At 38.0% G+C, this 24063-nt stretch overlaps 1 protein-coding gene across 1 annotated transcript in view; it reads left to right on the top strand.

Moving 5' to 3' along the window:
* The window catches only part of rbm26 (RNA binding motif protein 26), a 199529-nt gene extending 179377 nt beyond the window's left edge, over positions 1–20152 (top strand). Inside the window, 3 exon segments of the mRNA XM_028799577.2 lie at positions 11377–11490; positions 13471–14562; positions 19001–20152. Coding sequence (XP_028655410.1) covers positions 11377–11490; positions 13471–13560 — 204 coding nt within the window. The 3' untranslated portion in view covers positions 13561–14562; positions 19001–20152.
* The last annotated feature ends 3911 nt before the right edge of the window (positions 20153–24063 follow it).

The following is a 24063-nucleotide window of genomic DNA, read 5'->3' on the forward strand; positions in this document are numbered from 1 at the left end:
TTACTTAGCCGTAAAGTACAATAAAATGAATCGAGAGCAGACCAGCATATCAGCTATAATCAATGAGACAGATCATCCCAGGCTCCTAGATCGCCAGGTACAAAAATGTTCGTAGGTCTCGTCCTGTGATCCACATATTCAGTTGTTCCCAGTCAAGGTAGAGTCCATAAAGTCCATGAAAATTAATCCAAATCCATACAATTCGAGTCAGCTGCATCCACGAACTATACATACAATAAAGAAATAAAACAAGCGTAAAAACGTGCAGGATTAAGGCGAATTTTACGAAGTGTTAACAGGAAGGAGCGGTAGCAGCATGCGTGCGCCAGCGTCCCCCCCTCTGTAGGGGGTCATGAGGTGCAAGCGCAGCCTGCAATTCAAAAAAATTGCTCTGCATACCTGTTTGTCTCGTCTGACAGTAGCCGAAAAGCAGCCTCAGGATAGAACAACCTGAAGTAGTCCAGCAGCTGGTAATCTGTCGTTGCTAATAGCAAGCCATGCCGTCTTATGAAGTCCAGTAGCCAGTTGGGCTCCCACGGATCAATGTCTGGGTATTCCTCCGGCTGGTGTCCAATCAGCTGATGCCAGTTCCTCACTCTCTTGCTTGATCTCCTGATCACTGTCAACAAAATCTGATTCTGAAAAATCAGTGTCCTACTCAGCAATAATGCACAGAACATCGTCTGCTGAATATTTTCTTTTCTGCACTCGCTTCTCTCCCTCATGAGATATCGATATCATCTTGCCTTTGTTTACATTTCGTAACTCCTGCACATGCAAGGATTAGATGCCGAGCCAATGAATCTAACAGTCCAAGCAGAGTCAAGAGTATTTATTGTCATTTCATCCATATACAGTAGTACAGCATACAGTGAAACGAAACAACGTTCCTCCAAGACAATGGTGCTACATAAAACACAGGACAACAAAGAATCCACGACACATAACATAAAGACACATATATAACAAGGTGCATGTGAGTCAAATGTGCAAACATGTACAACACTGCAGAACAGAACACATATATCAGATACCAGTCTGGTCCATGAGTGTTCAGGAGTGTGACTGCTTGGGGGGAAAAACTGTTACACATTCAGGTGGTGAGAGCTTGAATGCTTCGGTACCTTTTTCCAAATGGTAGGAGTGTAAACAGTGAAATGTGAGGAGTGTGTTGGGTCATGCACAATGCCAGTGGCTTTGCAGATGCAGTGTGTGGTGTAAATGTCCATGATGGAGGGAAGAGAGACACCGATGATCTTCTCAGCTGTCTTCACTATCTGTTGTAGAGCTTTGCGATTCATGACTGTGCAATTTCCAAACCAGACAGTGATGCAGTTGCTCAGGATGCTCTCTATGGTTCCTCTGTAGAATGTTGTTAGAGTAGCTGGTGGAAGATGGGCTTTCCTCAGCCTACGCAGGAAGTAGAACCACTGCTGGGCTTTCTTGGCTAAAGAGCTGGTGTTGTTGGACCAGGTGAGGTTCTTTGCCAGGTGGACACCCAGGAATTTGGTGCTATTGACGACCTCCACAGTTGAGCTGTCAATGTTCAGTGGCAGATGGTCACTCTTAGTCTTCCTAAAGTCAACAATCATCTCCTTTGTTTTCTCTACATTCAGAGACAGGTTATTGGCTTTACAGCAGTCCGTTAACCGCTGCACCTCCTCTCTGTATGCTGACTCATTGTTGTTGCTGATGAGACCCACCGCAGTCGTGTCATCGGCAAATTTTATGATGTCATTAGAGCTGTGCGTTGCTGCACAGTCATGAGTCAGTAGTGTGAACAGTAATGGACTGAGCACACAGCCTTGCGGGGCCTCAGTGTGGTGGTTCTGGAGATGTTGTTTCCAATTCTGACTGACTGAGGTCTCTCAGTCAGGAAGTCCAGAATCCAGTTACAAAGGTAGATGTTCAGTCCCAGCAGCCTCAGCTTTTCCGTCAGCTGCTGAGGAGTGATCATGTTGAATGCTGAGCTGTAGTCGATAAACAGCATTCGAATGTAGGTGTACTTATTTTCCAGATGAGCAAGAACCAGATGGAGAGTGGTGGCTATTACACCATCTGTTGAATGGTTCCGGCGGTAAGCAAACTGAAGGGGATCCAGTGAGGGGGGCAGCAGGGTTTTGATGTGCCTCATGTCAAGCTTCTCAAAGCACTTCATAATAATGGATGCGAGTGCAACGGGACGGTAGTCAGTTTGGACACTTATGACTTTTTTTGGCACGGGAACCATGGCGGTGGTTTTAAAGCAGGTTGGGACGATGGCGGTGCTCAGGGAGATGTTGAAGATGTCTGTAACAGCGTCTGCCAGCTGGTCTGCACATTCCCTTAGCACTCTGCCAGGAATATTGTCTGGTCCTGCAGCCTTCCATGGATTGACTCTTCGTAGAGTATTTCTCACATCGGCCACAGGCAGATTTAATGTCTCGTTACTAGGAGGAGAGGTGGTCTTCCTCATCACCACGTTGTTCTGTGCTTCAAACCGTGCATAGAAACTATTCTGTACATCTGGAAGTGAGGCATCACTGTCACAGGTAGGTGGTGTTGTCCTGTAATTAGTGATATCCTGGATGCCTTTCCACATGCTCCGTGCATCTTTGTCATGTAAGAAAAGTCCATGGATTCTCTGAGCATGTGCACGCTTTGCTGCTCTGATGGTGCGGGATAGTTTGGCCCTCGCTGTTCTCAGGGCGATTTCGTCAGTGGAACTGTTCAATCAGCTTTTAGGTTGCCATTAGACCTATAGTTATATGAAAAAGTTTGGGAACCCCTCTCAGCCTGTATAATAATTTAACAGTGGTATGTCTTTCATTTCCTAGGAACATCTGAGTACTGGAGTGTTTTCCGAGCAAAGATTTTTAGTGAAGCAGTATTTGGTTGTATCAAATTAAATCAAATGTGAAAAACTGGCTGTGCAAACATTTGGGTACCCTTGTAGTTTTGCTGATTTGTATGCATGTAACTGCTCAATACTGATTACTTGCAACATCAAATTGGTTGGATTAGCTCGTTAAGCCTTGAACTTCATAGAAAGGTGTGTCCAATCATGAGAAAATGTATTTAAGGTGGTCAATTGCAAGTTGTGCTTCCTTTTGACTCTCCTCCGAAGAGTGACAGAATGGGATCCTCAAAGCAACTCTCAAAAGATCTGAAAACAAAGATTGTTTAGTATCATGGTTTAGGGGAAGGCTACAAAAAGCTATCTCAGAGGTTTAAACTGTCAGTTTCAACTGTACGGAACATAATCAGGAAGTGGAAGGCCACAGGCACAGTTGCTGTTAAACCCAGGTCTGGCAGGCCAAGAAAAAATACAGGAGCTACATATGAGCAGGATTGTGAGAATGGTAACAGACAACCCACAGATCACCTCCAAAGACCTGCAAGAACATCTTGCTGCAGATGGTGTATCTTTACATCCGTTCTACCATTCAGCGCAATTTGCACAAAGAACATCTGTATGGCAGGGTGATGAGAAAGAAGCCCTTTCTGCACTCACGCCACAAACAGTCGCTTGTTGTATGCCAATGCTCATTTAGACAAACCAGATTCATTTGGGAACAAATTTCTTTAGACTGAAGAGACAAAAATTTTGTTATTTGGTCATAACAAAAAGCGCTTTGCCTGGCGGAAGAACAACACCACATTCCAAGAAAAACACCTGCTACCTACTGTCAAATTTGGTGGAGATTCCATCATGCTGTGTGGCTGGTTCAGGGACTGGGGGCCCTTGTTAAAGTTGAGGGTCAGATGAATTCAACCCAATATCAACAAATTCTTGAGGATAATTTTCAAGCATCAGTCACAAAGTTGAAGTTACACAGGGGTTGGATATTCCAACAAGACAATGACCTAAAACACAGTTCGAAATCTACAAAGGCATTCATGCAGAGAGCTGATGCATTTTCACAATTGGAATGGGCAAATAAGAGACTGCTAATGGATATATAGTAATTCTGAACTACCTTGGAAACTAACTAGCCGATAAACTTTACAAGGATAATATAAAAAAACTGTTTCGTGGTTATGTGAAAGAGCCATACTATTGCCTAAAAATGATAATAGTAAATATTTTACTATTCTGTTTTGGATCATGAAGAAGCAGTTCATTATCATGTTGAATTTTTTAATTCCCTTAATCCTCCCGGAATAGCTCCTAATAAACTGTTCCTTAAAGGTAGTGCATCAATAATGTTGTTTTGAAATTTAAATGCTCTGAAACTATGTACATGTACCCATTTGAGAGTGACTGCATTGCAATCCAATATTATTGAGGCCTCATTGATCACTGTGTGTGTGCGCAAAAGGTGAATAAGAATTTATTCCTCTGATTCCAGTGATCCCTAGAGTTTGCTTTGCTTTAACTATGAATAAAGCTCAAGGGCAAACTCCATTGGTTACTAGCATTGATTTGCACATGTCTTGCTTTTCACACGACCAGTTTTATGTAACATGTTGAGTCCGACAGGACAAACTTAAAACATGGTATATAAGGAAACTTTCATTTAAATATTTGGAGAAATTTAATAATGTAACATTCATGTATTGTTAAAACTGTATTTAATCCATTTCTATGTGAAGCAAAGTGCACAGGTCCTGCTAGTCATAATAAAAATAATTGTTGTGCTTCTTCTTTTGGCTGCTCCCGTTAGGGGTTGCCACAGCAGATCATCTTTTTCCATATCTTCCTGTCCTCTGCATCTTTAAAAATATCATTTATAACCTATTAATAGATTCATGGCATGGTGTTTACTGGAAAAGAATAGTAAGTTTTTGTTTGAACTGATAAGTTTAAAATATAAACAGTTTTCTTGTCTTGATGCTTGTTTGTATTTATTTTAATCAATTGTGTCAGCCATTTTATTAGTTTGGTTAATTAAAATACATCAAGCATCTGCTGTTTGTCATGCTCATCCTTTTGCAGACTCCTCTGGCCTAGTATGCAAGATGAACTTTTAAAATCGTACTTCTCTAAAGGATTCCTCCTATTCTTAATGAGTAATTGTGCTGGATGTGGCAAATTTCAAAGAATGACAGTAGAAATTAATAACTATTAATCAAGCTGTCAAGAACTATGTTTATATTCTTGTCAACAAGCAGCCCAAATAATGACCGTAAATGCTTATGCTGTGTCTCCTGTAGGGAAAAAGCCAACAATACTTAGTAAAATCACACACATGGCATTACAGCACAGAAAGACTGAGTATGGCATAGGGAGACACAGTACTGACTAATGTAATTATGAAACAACACTATGAGAAAACAGTCACAGATCACACAAAAAACAATAAAACTAGCATGAAAACCAACTGTCTGACCAAGTCCCATGCACACTTTTCTAAAGATAAAATTTAAAGTCATTATTTAACCTGATGCACACAGCTGTGGGAGGGAGGGAGGAAACTCGAAAGAGTACCTTATTCCGCACAAACTGTGACCAGGCTACAGCTACCTCACCTTTATGCTGGATATTAACCTGAAATTATTCAATTAAATAATATATATAAAACTGGTTTTCTTTCTCACCCATCTCTATCCACTTGTCTTGGTAAGGTTCTCAGTGACATGTTCAGTTCGATAGACCAGGATGACTTGAATTTCTTACCCTGTCATCTAGTGTGTGTCAAGTATTCTTGTGTTGGAACCCCATTTCAGCAAATTTGAATTATGATTTCAATCTTAGTCATTAATAAGAGGTAAAAGTCATAGGTGAAAATGGTAATTTAGACTGATTGGAGAGACCCCATTAAATCAACCATGGTGATAAATGTTGGTTTCCACATTTATGTAAATATTAAAGTTATCCAAGAAGATTATTTTATCTAAAATAATGGGGAAATTGGTGCCACAACAGAGTACTGAGAAGAGAAATAGATGAGGGTTAATAATGGTTCATAGTTATTGCATTACTTAGTTTTTGTACAAACAACTAACACAGAGATGAAGCATATACAGTTCATCAGCAGCTCTTATCAGGATGTGGTAGACCAGAGCAATGAGTCTTCAGCCTGTATTTAAAAGATGAAACCAAAGGGGGCATGTCTTGTATAACCATGCAAATTGTTAAACAGTTATTTTATTATTCCTTGTAATCTTTAGCAGGCCAGCACTTTGAGATCTTCATGCACACTCAGGTTTGTAAGTAAATAGCCTTGGTTATTTAAATATTTGTGTAAGACGAATTGTGAAATCATTTCTAAGCTTAACTGGAAGCAAGTGGAAGACTTAAGAACAGGAGGTATATATACTTTCTAATTCTTGTAACAATTCCTGTAGCACTATTTTGAAATAACTGGACGCTGTATGCAGAACAGTTTGAATAGCCTCTGAATAACACATTACAGTAGTCAATCCAAATAGAAAAAAATGCATGAATTTTCTGCATCTTCCATGTTTTGAAAACATCATAATTTTCTAATTTTTAAGATGGAAAAATGTTTTTAGATTGTTTATTAAAACACACAATGCAAACTGGTGTCAAAGAATGTGTGTAACTTGCTTGCTGTTTCAGTAAAACTAATGGTTAGTCTGACAGTTAAAAAGTGACAGAATATGTTGTCTTATTCGATATTCATCAGTAATTCCCCAATAAATATCTTTTTTTAATCTGTATTCTGAGATTAGTAGTTGATCACCCATCCACTGTCTTTAACTCGGTGACAAAAATTTAGGACAGTATCTGAGTAGCAGCATTTGCTCTAAAAGGAAAGTGTAGCTTGATATTATCTGCAGATGAGTGAAAATGAATGGCATATTTTATAATTGTTCATAATAGGTTAATGTAATATGAAGACAGTGAAGATTTGAGAATTGAACCCTGCAAGATAGTATATTAAACTTATGAATTGTGTTTAAGTGGTACTAAAATTTTGATTTCAGTATTAATACCAGCTTTTGGGTCTAAGTACTGGTACTGAAATGGTACCAAAGACAATAATCGGGTAACTCCTGTTATCCTGGTGTGCTGCACAATCTCATGCTTCCCTTTTGGCTGTGTGATAGTGTGCCTTCCTTCCTTGGTGTGTCAATGCAAGCAGCACTTCCCCTTTGATTTTTTCCAGGCCGTTGAATAGCGGATTTCTCTGTGTAGTCTTAAGCACGTTGAAGACCACAGGGTGGTCCCCTATGGAGTCTTTAGTGCAGAAGAATGAAGAGGTTGAGCACAAGATTTTGAAAACTTACATTAATTTGGGTACCAAAAAAAAAACTAAATGCTGGTACCATATGTTTTAAAAATTTTAGTACAGGTCTACCACACAACTCTACTTCTATATATAATACTGGGGTACTGTCACTGTGTTTGTTTATGTACTAAAGTCATTTTGATAAATATAAACTTCACAAGGGACAGTGTCTGAGAGCCCAATATTATTTTCTAGCCTATGCAATAGAATAGAATGGTCAGTTGTTTCAAATGCTGTACTTAAATCTAACCACATAATTACTGTACTATGGAATTTCTTTCATCAAGTAAATTGTTATTGGTAAAGAGAAACCGACGCTGCATGACAACTATTTTGTCCAAGTATTAGTAAGAAAAGACAAAACTGAAATAGGTCTATAATTGTTAAAGCATATATGGGTCTAGCTTGGATTTTTCTTTCTTTTTAGTAACAGTCTGATAATTGGCAATTTCAATTCATTAGGAACTGTGACAAGTCAACATCCATCCATCCATTGTCTCCCGCTTATCCGAGGTCGGGTCGCGGGGGCAGCAGCTTGAGCAGAGATGCCCAGACTTCCCTCTCCCCGGCCACTTCTTCTAGCTCTTCCGGGAGAATCCCAAGGCGTTCCCAGGCCAGTCGAGAGACATAGTCCCTCCAACGTGTCCTGGGTCTTCCCCGGGGCCTCCTCCCGGTTAGACGTGCCCGGAACACCTCACCAGGGAGGCGTCCAGGAGGCATCCTGATCAGATGCCCGAGCCACCTCATCTGACTCCTCTCGATGCGGAGGAGCAGCGGCTCTACTCTGAATCCCTCCTGGATGACTGAGCTTCTCACCCTGTCTTTAAGGGAAAGCCCAGACACCCTGCGGAGGAAACTCATTTCAGCCGCTTGTATTCGCGATCTCGTTCTTTCGGTCACTACCCATAGTTCATGACCATAGGTGAGGGTAGGAACATAGATCGACTGGTAAATTGAAAGCTTCGCCTTGCGGCTCAGCTCCTTTTTCACCACGACAGACTGATGCAGAGCCCGCATTACATATATTAATTGAATTGTGTTTACTACTTTTATTGTACTGCGATAGGCTGGCGCCCTGCCTGGGGTTTGTTACTGCCTTGCACCTGTGTTGGTAGGGATTAACAGCATACTATTAATAATGCTAACAATGAGTACTGCCAGAGCAGTCCTGTAGCTTTTCACTTGTTTTGTTGTGGTTCGGTAATAGAGACAGGTAATAGGTTTCATTTGAGAAATAAAACTAATGACTTCTTTTTCTGTTACCAAGTAAAAATTACTAAAGTGATGTTCACAAGGAGAGACAGGGTTTGACACTGCAAAATTTAGTTGATGAGACAAACCTGAAGTCTAGGTTCTTATATTGATACTTTTCTAATAAAAGAAGTTAATAAAATCTGCAAAAGTGATGTTTGTTGATATTTTGCATTTCACATCAGAGTTTTCTATTTATTAAATTAGCATCTGTTCTAAACAGTTCACAGATTATTTCTGTTAACATAAAAATAGTCGGCAAACCAAAACTAGTTTCTATATATTTACAAAATTAATGAATTTACAAGAAAAAAATTGTCAAAGTATATAATGACCCTCTGTTTTTTTTTTTTAATAATCCAAAAGCAATTTTTATTGAAAAAAGTATTATACATAAGACAAATCAATCTCATAGGATTACAATAAAAGTCAGTCAGTCATTTGCAACCTGCTATATCCTAACACAGGGTCACGGGGGTCTGCTGGAGCCAATCCCAGCCAACACAGGTGCAAGGCAGTAACAAACCCCAGGCAGGGCGCCAGCCTATCGCAGTACAATAAAAGTAGTAAACACAATTCAATTAATATATGTAAAAACAAAATGTTCCCGCAAACTAGTTACATACCCAATTTCAATATCCCACATGTAATACAACAAAAATTGTAAACCCAACAGAGAATTAGTTTTACATATGTTAATAGATCTGTGAAAACTGAACAAAAGTAAACCGTGAAAAGATAAGTTCAAAGTCAGTGTAACCAAAAACAAACAATAAAAAATGGAAAACAGTGTGTGTGTGTGTGTGTGTGTGTGTACATATATATATATATATATATATATATATATATATATATATAATATACATACATACATACAACACTGAATAAGTGAAAAATACCATACAAGTGTTAACCACCAAAAACCAATTAAAATACCTGTTATATGGGTATAAGGGCTAATAATAGTAGATCCACCTTCAATGAAATTACAAAAGTCGAAAGCTGTATGAACAATAAAAATATATGTATCCAAAAATGTATAAGCACTTCAGAAAGAAACTCAATAACAAAAGGTGAAGCTTACCTCGCCAGCATATAAATTATACAGAAACAAAATCAACACATGATTCCATACATAAGACAGAAGTCTCCGTCTGTTTGACCAGATATGAAAACAAGAAATTGTAGACACTCAGGGGTACTGTATATCACAGAAAATACACCCAGTCAATTGACTCATTCAGACCAATGGGGTGTAAAATCTTTAATTGAAAAATCCAGTGCGTTTCCCTGCATACAACAGATTGTCGGAATTACCCCGATGGGGTGTGGTTTTACTATTTCGAAAATGGTAAATCGAAGGTCTGAAACTTTGATTTGTAGTAATGAAATGCCTAGACTGCGGTGGGCTGGCACCCTGCCCGGGGTTTGTTTCCTGCCTTGCACCCTGTGTTGGCTGGGTTTGGCTCCAGCAGACCCCCCCCATGACCCTGTAGTTAGGATATGGTTGGTTGGATGATGGATGTATGGAAAATGCCTAGATATAGGGTGCTTCATAGGTTTGGTTCTGATGTAACTTTGGTGTCCTGTAGTTCGATAAATAAAACGTAGGGTTTGTCCTATGTATAGCAAGGGAAAGCGACATAACATTAAGTAAATGACACCCTTTGAACTGCAGTTAGATCTATGTTTAGGATTAATATCACCCTGTGGAGTAGTAATTAGATTTCCTTTTACCAATTCATTTTAAACATGTTTTTCCAATTTCAAATGCTTTATATGTAGTGAAAAGTCCAGCAAAATGACACCTTTTATCGGCTAACTGAAAAGATTACAATATGCAAGCTTTCGAGGCAACTCAGGCCCCTTACATCTTGCCTGAAGAAGGGGCCTGAGTTGCCTCGAAAGCTTGCATATTGTAATCTTTTTAGTTAGCCGATAAAAGGTGTCATTTTGCTAGACTTTTCACTACATTCATAATGGCTAACATGGTACAACACCCTAGTACTAAATGCATTATATGTAATGACAGCAATTTATGCTTAAGATTTTAAGCCAACACCACTAAAAAGTTAAATGTTTCAAAAGGTACAATGTCCAGGTGCCCAAACTGCACCAACATAATGGTGGTAAATGGACACACAATATGTAGGTGGTCTTTGATAACATTACTCACCAATACTCCTTTAGTATTTTGCTGCAATAAGAGCAGAAGAGTATGCTGAACTTCTTTTAAAATGATGTAAATGCCTGGCAGTAACTTTAAATCTATTATACTTCAAATACAAAACATGACATTGTGCAGATTTTCTGGATTTGCATTTAAAATTCAGTTTAGCAATTGTAATCCAACTCAACTAGATGTTAATCTCTTCAATAAAAACATATTATTATGTATTGTTAAATTCTTTATTAGAGATTAGTCAAGTTATTAGGTAGATAAACTTGGTTGTAAACAAACGTGTGTTGGACACAGCAGTTACTGGCCTTTTGAATTTTTGCATTCTAAAATGTGTTTTCAGTTGTGTTTTTTGTTAACATTTGCGTGAAGTGGGTAAAAGATACTGTTTTGTTATTTGTATGCTTTTCCCATTGACTGATGTATGCAGCTTCAGAACAGGAAGTGGTTTTAGAGCAGACAGGCCTGTGTGCTTGAATATAGCTTATTATAGGAAAAAAATATTTTTCTCTTAGTCATGTTGCCTGTTGTGAGTTATAAATCGATAAAAATGTGATTTGATGTTGCTTTATGTAATACAAAGTTATACTGAAAGTAGTGATATTTTGATTTGTATATTTTCATACTTGGCTTTTTCTTGTAGAGAATTTTGATCATTTGAGACATAAACAAAACTGTTGTTTTCTGTATATAAGCATTTTAGGTTTGTGTATTAATATTTTAGTAAGTGTGAAGAGTACATTTCTAATTTGTTCGTACACGTTTCAGGCTGCACTTCATGGAGCCCGTTTCAAAGGTCAAAATCTTAGGCTAGCATGGCACAAGCCTGTGACCATCTTTACATCTGTTGAACCTGAAGAAGTAGAACCTGATGAAGAGGAGGTTAGTGTCTTTCTTTGTAACACAAAGCTATAGCATTATGAAAACATTGCTGTCAAAATGTGTAATTAAACAATTTTATCTATGATAATGTGCTGTTCAAAGAAAAATTAAAATACACTTTGAATATGTCTAAAAAATCTTAAGTATCTAGGGCATCATTGTTAATCACCAACATACTACAAAGCTGCACAATGTCTAGGATAAAGTAGCATGAGTAAATTGGCTTGCCACTTTTTTTTTTCCACCCACCTCCCCCCACCCATTCATTAGAGTCCCATCTTCATTTCAAAACCGTGATCCTTACTGTTTGTGGACTACTTTCATTTTTGGGAGTTACTTATTTAACAGTATTTTAGCAGAAGTTACGCATATTGTGAGCATCTGATTTGATGACTTGACATGAGGATAATGTGACACGAGTAACAAGATTTTTTTATGGATTTTTTTTTTTAATATGTATTTTCTGTTGTCCAGCATTGGTCTTCATATGCTTCCATATCAAAAACATTATGGCCATGCTCCATGAAAACACGAGATTAATTTTTTTTCTTGCTCCCTACAAACAAAATTGGGGGTAATTATAAAAAAAAAAATTAAGTCAAGCCTTCCTTTAAAGGTAGAATGAAAGAGCCTTTACTTTTGAGAGATGTATTTTATACCAAAAAAAAACATTAAAATCATGTTATACTTATAATTGTTCTAGGAGTACTGAAATGAATATTTTACAGTGTGTTACAAGGGTGTTCAATTATTTATCTGCCTGTCTATGAAAATAGAATCTGATTGTCAAACTTACCTCATTACTTTTCAATATGTAATCCCCAATGATTTCAACACACTTCTGTTGTCCTCTTAGCCTCAAGTGATGTAGTTCCTATAGGATAGAACGATTCATTTTAGTCCTCCAGCCAACTTATGACAGCCTCCTTGAGGTCATTATGTAAAGTTTCTTCAGGTTTTGAAAGATAAAATAATCTTTAGGGACCAGGTCTAGACTGTATTTTGAATGGTTTAGCTCTATGAAGTGCCATTCCCTGCTAGTAGCCTTCGATTATCGTTGTGAAGCAGCAACATGCTTGCTGACAGTTTCCCATGATGTTTCTGTTCTTCATTTAATCACTTCATAGTTGAAGCGCAAGTTACTCCAGTGATGATTGACTTGTGTGGCTTTAATTCCAACAACAGAACACCCTTTATAACCAGAAGCAAGTTACCATGACTTTTTCAGCTGACTGATGTACACACAAAAAAAATTGTGGTTCAGAGACCAGTTATGCTTCCATTGCACGGACTTTTGTTTGGTTTCAGAGACATGGTGTTGAACCCATGTTTAATCCCAAATAACACTCCATGAGAAAAAGTCAGTGGAACTTTCTCTATGAAGGTTTGTGTTCTCATGACTGACTTCCTGGCAACATGCTTTCTAATCTGGTGTCAGCATTTGGGAAAACCCATTAGGAACTAACCTATGACATCATCAAGTGAGTATGGATAATTGTGGAAACCTAGTTAATGGGCTATAACATTAACCTAATACAAAAATCATCCATAATCATGGCCTCCAATTTTTGGCACATTTCCTATGAAGATGCCTCCACAGGACATCCCGTGTTAGGGTCATCTTTAATAAACTCCTGACCCCATTTAAATTCCTTGGTCCAAAAATTCACCTTATGATATGAAGGAGCATCATCACAATATACAGCATTCGACCTCTTGTAGATTTCCTTTGGCTTCTTCACTTCCGTTGTGATCAACTTGTTTGTAGACTCGCAGGTGTTTGCCATCCTCACTCTCTCTTAGTGCTTGCTAAGTAATGACTTCAGAATGCACGAGTGGCATGCCACGTCTTCAGTGACAAGTTCAGATCTTTAACACAAATTTGTGATACTCAGACAAATTATTGAGCACAACCTCGTATGTATGTGTGTTTAAAATGCAAATGTATTAAAATTCATATCATGTTTGTTTATTCTCCAGTTTCCAGAAGACTCCCTCGTAGATGATGCTTTACTTCAAGATGATGATGAAGATGATGATGACAATGAGTCTCGATCGTGGAGGAGATAATTTCAATAAAATTGAATTTTTTTTTATTTTTTTTTTTTTCCACCGATGACAAACTGCTTTATCTGACATGTTTTTAAATTTCTTTTAAACACCTCACAATGTTTGATTGGAAAATTTTGTTTTTGAAATACAGAAAAAATACTGATGTCATTAACCGGTTTATGTTTGAACTTCTCTTGTACATATTGTAGGAGGCACAGGTGTAAAGGTTTTCTTTATGTAAATTTTTCAGTGACCTTAAAAAGATTGCACATGCTCTCCTTTTTTCTTTTAATATATTTGGTCAATTTAATGACCAAATTTGTTTTATTGAGAGAGCTAGGTTCCATATTGTTATGGAATGAGGTAAAACTTGGAAATTGTTTGAATGTGTTGAGTTTTGAGACAACCACAATTGTATGTTACATCTTTGATTAAAAAAAGTGTAATGCACAGATAATCTTGCATAGTAGGCTTTACTATTTGTAGTATTAGCCTCTTGGTTGTTGGTTTTGTGTATGTATTTTACGTATGGATTTTAATGATGCGTTGTATGACTGCTATGCTTACAAGTCTTTTTGGACTTTTTTCTTTCAAATGTAAAAATAAAGAAATGGAATGGTCTGATACAGAAGAAGAAAAAGAAGAAAGCAATAAGAAAAAAAAATGTAAAAAAAAAAAAAAAAAAAAAACCATTCCAAACACCACCCATGTTTTCACAAAAAGAGCTAAAATCCATTCCATTTTCATTGCATATGAAAAAAATACCATTTTTTAATTTTACAATTGTACGTTATATTTTTTCTTAGAAATTTTGTAAATTTAATTTATAAGAAAATGTAATTTGTTTTTTCAAAATGTATCAACGATCATCACTACAGACATGGAAAGTAGGTAAGTAATATATAATTATTGGCACCGTGTTGAATATTGATGTGTATTTTTCAAATCTTACAGTAGACCTGTTTTTATATTATCTACAGAGAAGAGTTTGAGTTATGAATTGGAGGACGTGGTTTGCCGGTTAGTAAGTGGATTCATGGACTTAGCCGTGTGTGGTAGCTAAATGTCATGGTGTTAACCTTACATTTCTGAAAACAAGATTTTGTATGTTACACTTATCTTAACTTATGGGTAATATTACTAATATTTTAAATTCTGACTGTTAAATTTAAGCTTTATGGAGCTTTATTTTTAATATTATCCTTTTTGTTGTGACTGAGTAAACCAGTAATAGGTAAGTGTGTTGTTGCTTGACATGCAAATTGTTAATGAGCAGAGGGCTGAATTCAAAGAGACACTGAAAATCAAAGTGAAAAAAAAAATGCTGCAGGCTAGTCCATTTTGCCTCAATTTCATTGCAGCAACTCAAAATTGTACTCAGTAGTTTGTATGGCCCCCACGTGCTTGTATGCATGCCTGACAACATGGGGACATGCTCCTAATGAGACGACAGATGGTGTCCTGAGGGATCTCCTCCCAGATCTGGACCAGGGCATCACTGAGCTCCTGGACAGTCTGAGGTGCAACCAGGCAGCGTCGGATGGACAGAATCATAATGTCCCAGAGGTGTTCTATTGGATTTAGGTCAGGCGAGCGTGGAGGCCGGTCAAATGTTATCAATTCCTTCATCCTCCAGGAACTGCCTGCATACTCTCGCCACATGAGGCCAGGTATTGTCATGCACCAGCATAGGGTCTGGCAATGGTCCAAGGATTTCATCCTGATACCTAATGGCAGTCAAGGTGCCGTTGTCTAGCCTGTAGAGATCTGTATGTCCCTCCATGGATATGCCTCCCCAGACCATCACTGACGTACCAGCAAACCGGTCATGCTGAATGATGTTGCAGGCAGCATAACGTTCTCCATGGCTTCTCCAGACCCTTTCATGTCTGTCACGTGCTCGGGGTGAACCTGCTCTCATCTGTGAAAAGCACAGGGCACCAATGGTGGATCTTCCAATTCTGGTATTTTATGGCAAATGGCAATCGAGCTCCACGGTGCCGGGCAGTTAGTACAGGGCCCACTAGAGGATGTCGGGCCCTAAGGCCACCCTCATGAAGTGTGTTTGTGATTGTTTGGTCAGAGGCATTCACAGCAGTGGCCTGCTGGAGGTCATTTTGTAGGGCTCTGGCAGGGCTCATCCTGTTCCTCCTTGCCCAAAGGAGCAGATACCGGTCCTACTGATGAGTTAAGGACTTTCTACAGCCCCGTCCAGCTCTCGTAGAGTAACTGCCTGTCTGTGACTGTGGTGGGAGACACAACACACCTGAAACTGATTAACACCCTCCCTCCCGGTACTTAACTGACCATATCAATATCCCAAAAGTACATTGACTTGATGCTATACTCGGATTAAATAGTGTACCTTCAATTTTTTTGACCTGTATGTATGTGTGTATATATATATATATATATATATATATATATATATATATATATATATACATACACACACACACATACACACACAGTAGTACTGTGCAAAAGTTTTAGGCAGGTGTGGAAAAAATGCTGTAAACAAAGAATGCTTTCAAAAATGGAAGTGTTAATCATTTCTTTTTATCAATCAACAAAATGCAGTGAATGAACAAAAGAGAAATCTAAATCAAATCAATATTTGGTGTGACCAACCTTTGCATTCAAAACAGCATCAGTTCTTCTAGGTACACTTGCGCACTTGAAGGAACTCAGCTGGTAGGTTGTTCTAAACATCTTGGAGAACTAACCACAGATCTTCTGTGGATGTAGGCTTTCTCACATACTTCTGTCTCTTCATGTACTCCCAGACACACATGATGATGCTGAGATCAGAACTCTGTGGGGGCCATACCATCACTTCCAGGACTACTTGTTCTTCTTTACGCTGAAAATAGTTCTTAATGACTTTGGCTGTATGTTTGGGGTCGTTGTCCTGCTGTGGAATAAATTTGGGCCCAATCATACGCCCCCCTGATGGTATTGCATGATGGATAAGTATCTGCCTGTATTTCTCAGCATCGAGAACACCATTAATCCTGACCAAATCTCCAACTCCATTTGCAGAAATGCAGCCCCAAATGTTCAAGGAACCTCCACCATGCTTCACTGTTGCCTGTAGACACTCATTATTGTACCGCTCTCCAGCCCTTCGACGAACAAACTGCCTTCTGCTACAGCCAAATATTTCAAATTTTGACTCATCAGTCCAGAGCACCTGCTGCCATTTTTCTGCACCCCAGTTCCTATGTTTTCATGCATACTTGAGTCGCTGTTCCTTGTTTCCACGTCGGAGGTATGGCTTTTTGGCTGCAACTCTTCCATGAAGACCACTTCTGGCCAGACTTCTCTGGACAGTAGATGGGTGTACCAGGGTCCCACTGGTTTCTGCCAGTTCTGAGCTGATGGCACTGCTGGACATCTTCCGATTTCGAAGGGTAATAAGCTTGATGTGTCTTTCATCTGCTGCACTAAGTTTCCTTGGCCAACCACTGTGTCTACGATCCTCAACGTTGCCCGTTTCTTTGTGCTTCTTCAAAAGAGCTTGAACAGCACATCTTGAAACCCCAGTCTGCTTTGAAATCTTTGTCTGGGAAAGACCTTGCTGATGCAGTATAACTAACTACCTTGTGTCTGGTTGCTGTGCTCAATCTTGCCATGACATGAAACTGTCTTCCACATCCTCACCTTGGTAGCAGAGTATGGCTGTTCCTCACCCAGTTTTAAGCCTCCTACACAGCTGTTTCTGTTTCAGTTAATGACTGTGTTTCAACTTATGTGTGACATTGATGATCATTAGCACCTGTTTGGTATAATTGGTTGATCATACACCTGACTAATCCTACAAAATCCCTGACTTTGTGCAAGTGAACCTATAAGAATTGATGCTGGTTTGAAGGCAAAAGGTAGTAACACCAAATATTGATTTGATTTAGATTTTCCTTTTGTTCGCTCACTTTGCATTTTGTAAATTGATAACAATAAACAATCATTATTTATATTTCTGAAAGCATTCTTTGTTTACAGCATTTTTTCACACCTGCCTAAAACTTTTGCACAGTACTGTGTGTGTGTATGTGTGTATATATATATATATATATATATATATATATATATATACTAGCCATGTGCGCCCAACTACGTTGCGCATGTTAAAGTTGTCTGTGAAGGGCTCCCTGTCTAAACGCGGCTGCCAGTTGTGAACTGGGCCCTTCGTCGCACAGCATTATGATTTTTTTTATAAGGGAAACAAAATTACAAAAGAAAACCCTTGGACATTGATTTGATAGGAACGGCCTACTCGGAATCAATGTCCAAATAGTAGTAATGTGGTGGTGTAGGAGCATTTCTGCTTCTCTCCGTTCAGTCGTCTCGTTTTCACGAAGCCGTTGTTTCCTCTCACAATCTCTTCTCAACCTTTCTCCAATCTCGCAGGTTGCTTTGTGGCAATCCAAATAGTAAGGCAATATACACGGAACAATGGTTATAAAAGGGGGACACTTAGGTATCCAGGCTCTTTAAAGCATAAATAGGGATCACTTCACTGACATGTGAGCAAGCCACGGTACAACTGTGAGATGCGCAGCACTTGCTGGCTACAACGTAACAATAATAATTTCCGGAATGTGCTGTTACGTTGTCATTCATTTTACCCACTGTCTTTCTTTCATTCATATGTTACGTAGGGACGTACCTTTTATCTTCGGCAATCTCATTCTCTAACCAGGCCTCAGGAGCTAACCAGCGTAACACTGTCCACCACCCCTTTCGTTATACCGGCACATTGTTGACATCCATGAGTAACAACAACGTACTAAACTGGAATGTGGTCAACGCATGCGTGGAATTCGCGGACAAACAAAGATCAAGATCCAAATGAAGATTATATATATATATATAAAAAAAAGTTAATTTAAAGCACAACAATTTGTTTAGTTTGAATGTCAGTGTTTTGAGGTGTGACTGGAGTACTACAGTCTTCAGTAGTATAAGCCTGGAGGAGATTCTTAATGCAATGCCTATGTTTTAGCTGTCTCTCTACTGCCATCTAGTGCTTCTTCTAATTCATTCACGGACAAACAAAGATCAAGATCCAAATGAAGATTTTATATACATATATATATATATATATATATATATACACACACACACACACACTGTATGTATATTCATTTATACACATTAACAACAATGAGAGAGTGATGCATTGTAGTAAATGTTTATCAACTCAAGATCTCAGACCTGCCTGAAAAGGGTTAAATATTAACATATTCCCTTTTCCTGATATGTACCTTGACTTTGTTTGTCTTTACAAAGTAAACTGAATGATCAGTGCCTTTATTAGCATGAAGCTGGGGTAAGCATGTACTTCAAAAATATTTTTGAATTTCAGTGGAAACAAGATATTACCTAAGGTTGCAATAATAATAATAAAGATAAGTATGTTTGTATGTAATGTTTTGCATTCTTTAATTCTTTACAGATTGTTTGCATTGTGCTGTCTGAACAAGTGTTAGTTTTGTATGCAGTAAATCTAAAACTATAGTTAATGTAAAGTAAAAGAAACAAAAATTCTGAAAATGCTTGATTGCTCATTTGATAAATTCTGTTTTCCGATTACTAATCATACTAACAATATAAATATAACACATTTATACCTTCAGATATCTGGTTATTTTCTGGGTTTAGTATGTTTTAATATAGTTTTATCAAAGCCTAAAATACACTGCACTATTTTAAAATGTGGAATTTGTAGTGTTACTATTAGTACAGTACAAATATAACATGTTATTGTATCTGACATGTAGTGGAAGTAGTATTTTATTTTCCCCCCCCAATGTCAGCAGAATCACTCATGTACTGTATAGTTATAAAATAATACAAGATGAAAAAAAACTTTCATTACATATTTTGTATCCTACAAGCTTATGTTAAACCTTGTATCAGTTGCACTTTGTAACATTCAGATATTTTTTCCCATTCTGTATATTGCCATTTGCCCTTTTCATATTGTTATGCTTGCTTTAATTATTTTTTCTTTTTCACAGATACACAACACTCCCTTTAAAATGAATGGAACAAAGAATATCATACTGCTAAAATGTACATCACATAACCATTGGAGTCGGTCCTTTTCAGAGGTTTCTGAAAGTACATGCAATACACAAGTTTCTGAGAAAATGTTTTTTTTTTTTTTTTTTTTTTTTTTTTTTTTTTTTAAATACTAACGTAAGCTTTTACTGGAAAGCAAGGGACCCATAAAATATGAACTTTAACAAAGGTCAGCGAATGTATGCCTCATATTGATGCTTTTTTCTGCCAGTACCTGACCATCAGTTACAATGTGCCCTATACAGAAGATAACAGGCTAAAAAAACTTAATATTGAAAGCTATTGCCTTTGGTAGTGATTATGCATCTTTTAAGGCAGTTGCATACAAGAGTATTCAAGAAGAGTGTAATTGCAATCTAAAAACTTCAGCTTCTTATGAGTCACTAATTGTGTTTTGCTTTAAATTCTGTGTATACAGTATATTTACTTGACAACATATTTTGTATTTTCTTTCGTATTGACATCAGTTTTATAGTGTTAATATAAGAAATCAAATACATGTAAATAAATATATTTTTATATTGTATGCAAATTCAAGAATTATACTTGAAACAATTTCATTTGTTTATTCATTCTTTGGACCCTTGAATAACTGTACTACTGATTCATAGAAATTATATTCATTAAGAAGTCTTTGTGAATAGTAACCAATAAAGAGCAAGTAGAGAAACGTTACCACTGTTTTCATGTGAAACTGAGCATGGGCAAGATCTTGTTATTCACTTTTTGCCTGTCTGCCATATCATTTTCATCTGCTTCCATGCAAGTGTTCAATTTCCATGCATCATCAAGCTGCTTTTAGGTAAAGAGCTTAAATGACTTGCATGCGTGCCTTTTGTGCTGCCAATCCACCTTATGCCCAACTTTTCTATAAACACCTCCACAATAAAATCAAAATTCACTATTACAGACAACTTAATGGTAAGCATCCAGCCAGTATTGGAGCACAGTTCCATTTCAATATCAAGATAAGATAACCTAATGTTTCCAGATCCACACTAGGAGGACTGCTTTATACAAGTGTCCACCTGCTTTGCACAGGGATATTTTTAATTGCTTTACTTTTTTTTCTTCCACCAAGTGAAAAGTAAGACAATGCAAAATTACAAGAGCACCAGACCAGAGTGGCAGTACTTCCATAGCAGTAAACTGGTGTGTGTTCTCCCAAACTCCAAGTTAATAGGTTGAGATGGAAGAGTAAAAGTTAAGATAAAGGCAAGAACAATAATGTGTGGGTGCTCATTCCATTGTCAGATGCTGTGGTGATGAAAGGGTGTTTCTTTATTGCAGACAAAGGAAAGCCCTGTGATAATGCCACAGTATTGTGTAAAGGGTAAGGCCGTTGTCTTTGCAATTATAATTTTGCATGACATCTAAGGCAAACATGCTTATTTAATGCCATTGAGCACATCCTTGAGTAGGAGTTGTTCCTCAAAAATGATCTAGCAATAGGTGCAGTTGTGCTACCATACCATTATGACAGGTGGGCTTTCAAGTGTGCAGTGCACCAGAATGTGTACAGTGAAAAACAATAATTTGCAAGAATCCCTATACCAGTGCTTGCTGGCACCGGGTCTCTCGCTTTGCATTTGATTATTATGATCCCCTTGAGCATCTTCCAAAAAGCAGATTTAAATATTGTATAAACTGTTATACAATGATAAAGAACTGCATTCAATTTAGAATTGCACAGCCCTCAGTTGTGAAAGGATAACCTATAATAATATCTTCAAACAACACGCACACTACATGATTCAAACACAGTATTCTTAGACAGTGCAAAATGTTGTGCGTCCATACTTTTCCTGGGGTAGTATAAAGTTTGACAATTGATTAAAAGCTTTCTCCACATACCTATTCTTTTTTGCATTTTTTTAAATGGGTGAAGTTTGACAATTGATTAAAAGCTTTCTCCACATACCTATTCTTTTTTGCATTTTTTTAAATGGGTGTTTCATAGCAGGTTTCTTTTCTTGATAGGGTTGTACATCTGTTGGCTTCTTTTAAAAGTGCAAGGAGCACAAGTGGCTTCATAAGCAGCTTTTTCAAATTATGCACCCACAGCTTAAAATGGTAGTTCTTCTATTTCAACATCGGATTAACAAAAGGCACTCTGCATCCATGTTTTGACTGTCATAACACTTCTGCTCTAATCACCCTTGGTTCAAGGTCGTCTTCAATCAAAAAGTATAATCATGACAATATCTAATGGAGCAGGTAATGAGGTATTTTTGTATCATGTACTGCACTGTATACCCTTGATGAGGAAAGCTCAAGTCAAAAGAATGTGTCAAAAAAGTAGTGGTGCCCAGTTTGCTGTTGAGAATAAGGTGGATATGAGGCAGTTTAGTTTGGCCTGTAATGTAGACAAACATCACATTAGTGGAATTCTTGTAAACAGCAGTGTGTTCATGCATACATTCTTTTATCAGTAGTGATCACCACACCATCATCTTTTACAGTGCCATGCAAATGCAGAGCGGTTGGTAATGGAATTTTTTGTTTTAAGGAGGTGAATTTTCAATTTTATGATTACAGTTAATTTTAACATTTAAATTGTTTTATTCTTGAATGTAATGTTTTCCTATTTGTGATAATTGCTAATGTGTTGCGGTAGGGTCATCAGATGGTTAAAGTATTTAATCATGCTTAATTGTAAAAGGCACTTAATTGATCAGGGTTTTAGCCAAGGTAGTTGAAAATGTGACTGTTGCACAACATCTTAGTTGCTCAAACTATGAAGACTTGTGCCTTTCAAATAAATTCTTAACATGTGACACAATTGTGAAGGTAATATGTAAGAATTGTTAGGTGCATTGGTGTGTGTGCCATACTGTGCGTGTGTGTGTGTGTGTGCCCGCCCTACGGTGGGCTGGCGCCCTGTCTGGGATTTGTTCCTGCCTTGTGCCCCGTGCTGACTGGGATTGTCTCCAGCAGACCCCCGTGACCCTGTGTTAGGATATAGCGGGTTGGACAATGACTGACTGACCTCGTTGAATGATGTGTATCAGCCCCATATCTTGAGTTATTTTTTGATGTCTACAACTCTTTGAATAAGAAAGAAAACAAAATTACAAGTCCACAGCCATCCAGTCACTGACCAATGACCAGCAGCCACTCATTGACAGTAACACTAGATAAGCAGTTAATCTAAGATTGTGACAGATCCTAAAGCTCCAAATTCAAAGGAGATTTCAACAGATTTGGCCAAAGTTAAATCTGGAGACTTTGAAGGAGCCAGTTTAGATGTTGTTTGCGGCACATAAAAGAGAGTAAATGCAGATAGTTCTGTAAGAAGGGAAATATGAGGCAGAAGGGGAAAACGATCTTAGCTAAAGTATTGGAGACAAAAGACCAGGGGCCTCATGCATAACGGCGTACATAGAATTCACACTAAAATATGTTGTACGGACAAAAGCGTAAATGTGCGTACTCACAAAAAAATCCAGATGCATAAATCTGTGCATAAGCCAACTTCCACGTTCTTCCGCTCCATAAATCCCAGTCAGCGTGAAAAGTAACGTGCACGCGCCTACTGTCCCGCCTCAACTCCTCCGGGAATTACGCCTCTTTGAATATGGAAATCAATATAAATAGCCCTTAAGCTCAGCGTTCTGTGAAAAGGCAATGGCAAAAGCACAGAGGAAAACAGAAGAATTTCAGCGAATACCAAGTGGAGGCAAGGAAAAACGTAGTATTTGTTGGTTTAAACAGTGGTATAAACAACAAAAGAAAGTTGATTGAGTGACAGAGTGTCGGAGAAATTCGAAAGCTCAAGTTCACAAAGTCGCACAGTGCCCAAAATAAAAAAGAAGTCATATATCAAAGTTGCCGTGAAAAGGCGAGTCGTGGCCCAACGTCTAAGTGTGATATTAAAGTTTATTAGGGTACAGAGAATAAAGAAAAAACATAGGGACACAGTGGGGAAAAAAGCTCGAAATGTCAACTTTAATCTCGAAATGTCCACTTTAATCGTGTAGTTTATTTTGTCATTTAAGTAGAACATCGTAAACTTCATCTTAAAATCATTTAATTTACTAGTTTCTCAAATCCTATCGTAACTAAAGTTCGATATTACAGCTCTGAATAATTTAAGTACTGAGATGTATACTTGATATTTTCATGATAGGAACATGAACATGTTATTAAACATGGGAGCATGGTAGCGCAGTATGAGCAATGAGCTCGCGCCCCGTGTAGAGATTGTTCCTGCCTCCTGCAAAATGCTTCCTGCGCCATGCACAACCTTTGATGAAATAATTTATTGCAGTAGTACTGTCTCTCTCAAATGTACAAACCTCCAATTACTGCCCTTCCTTTTCTTTCTCCAAGTAACCAATTGCCACACGATCAGCTCTGTAGTAGATGACAAGCCATCTGTCAGCTTAGAACGCCGATTCTTCAAAACTTTTAAGGAACATTAAAATATCTTCG

Source organism: Erpetoichthys calabaricus, chromosome 4 (assembly GCF_900747795.2).
Source record: "Erpetoichthys calabaricus chromosome 4, fErpCal1.3, whole genome shotgun sequence".
Taxonomy (NCBI): domain Eukaryota; kingdom Metazoa; phylum Chordata; class Cladistia; order Polypteriformes; family Polypteridae; genus Erpetoichthys; species Erpetoichthys calabaricus.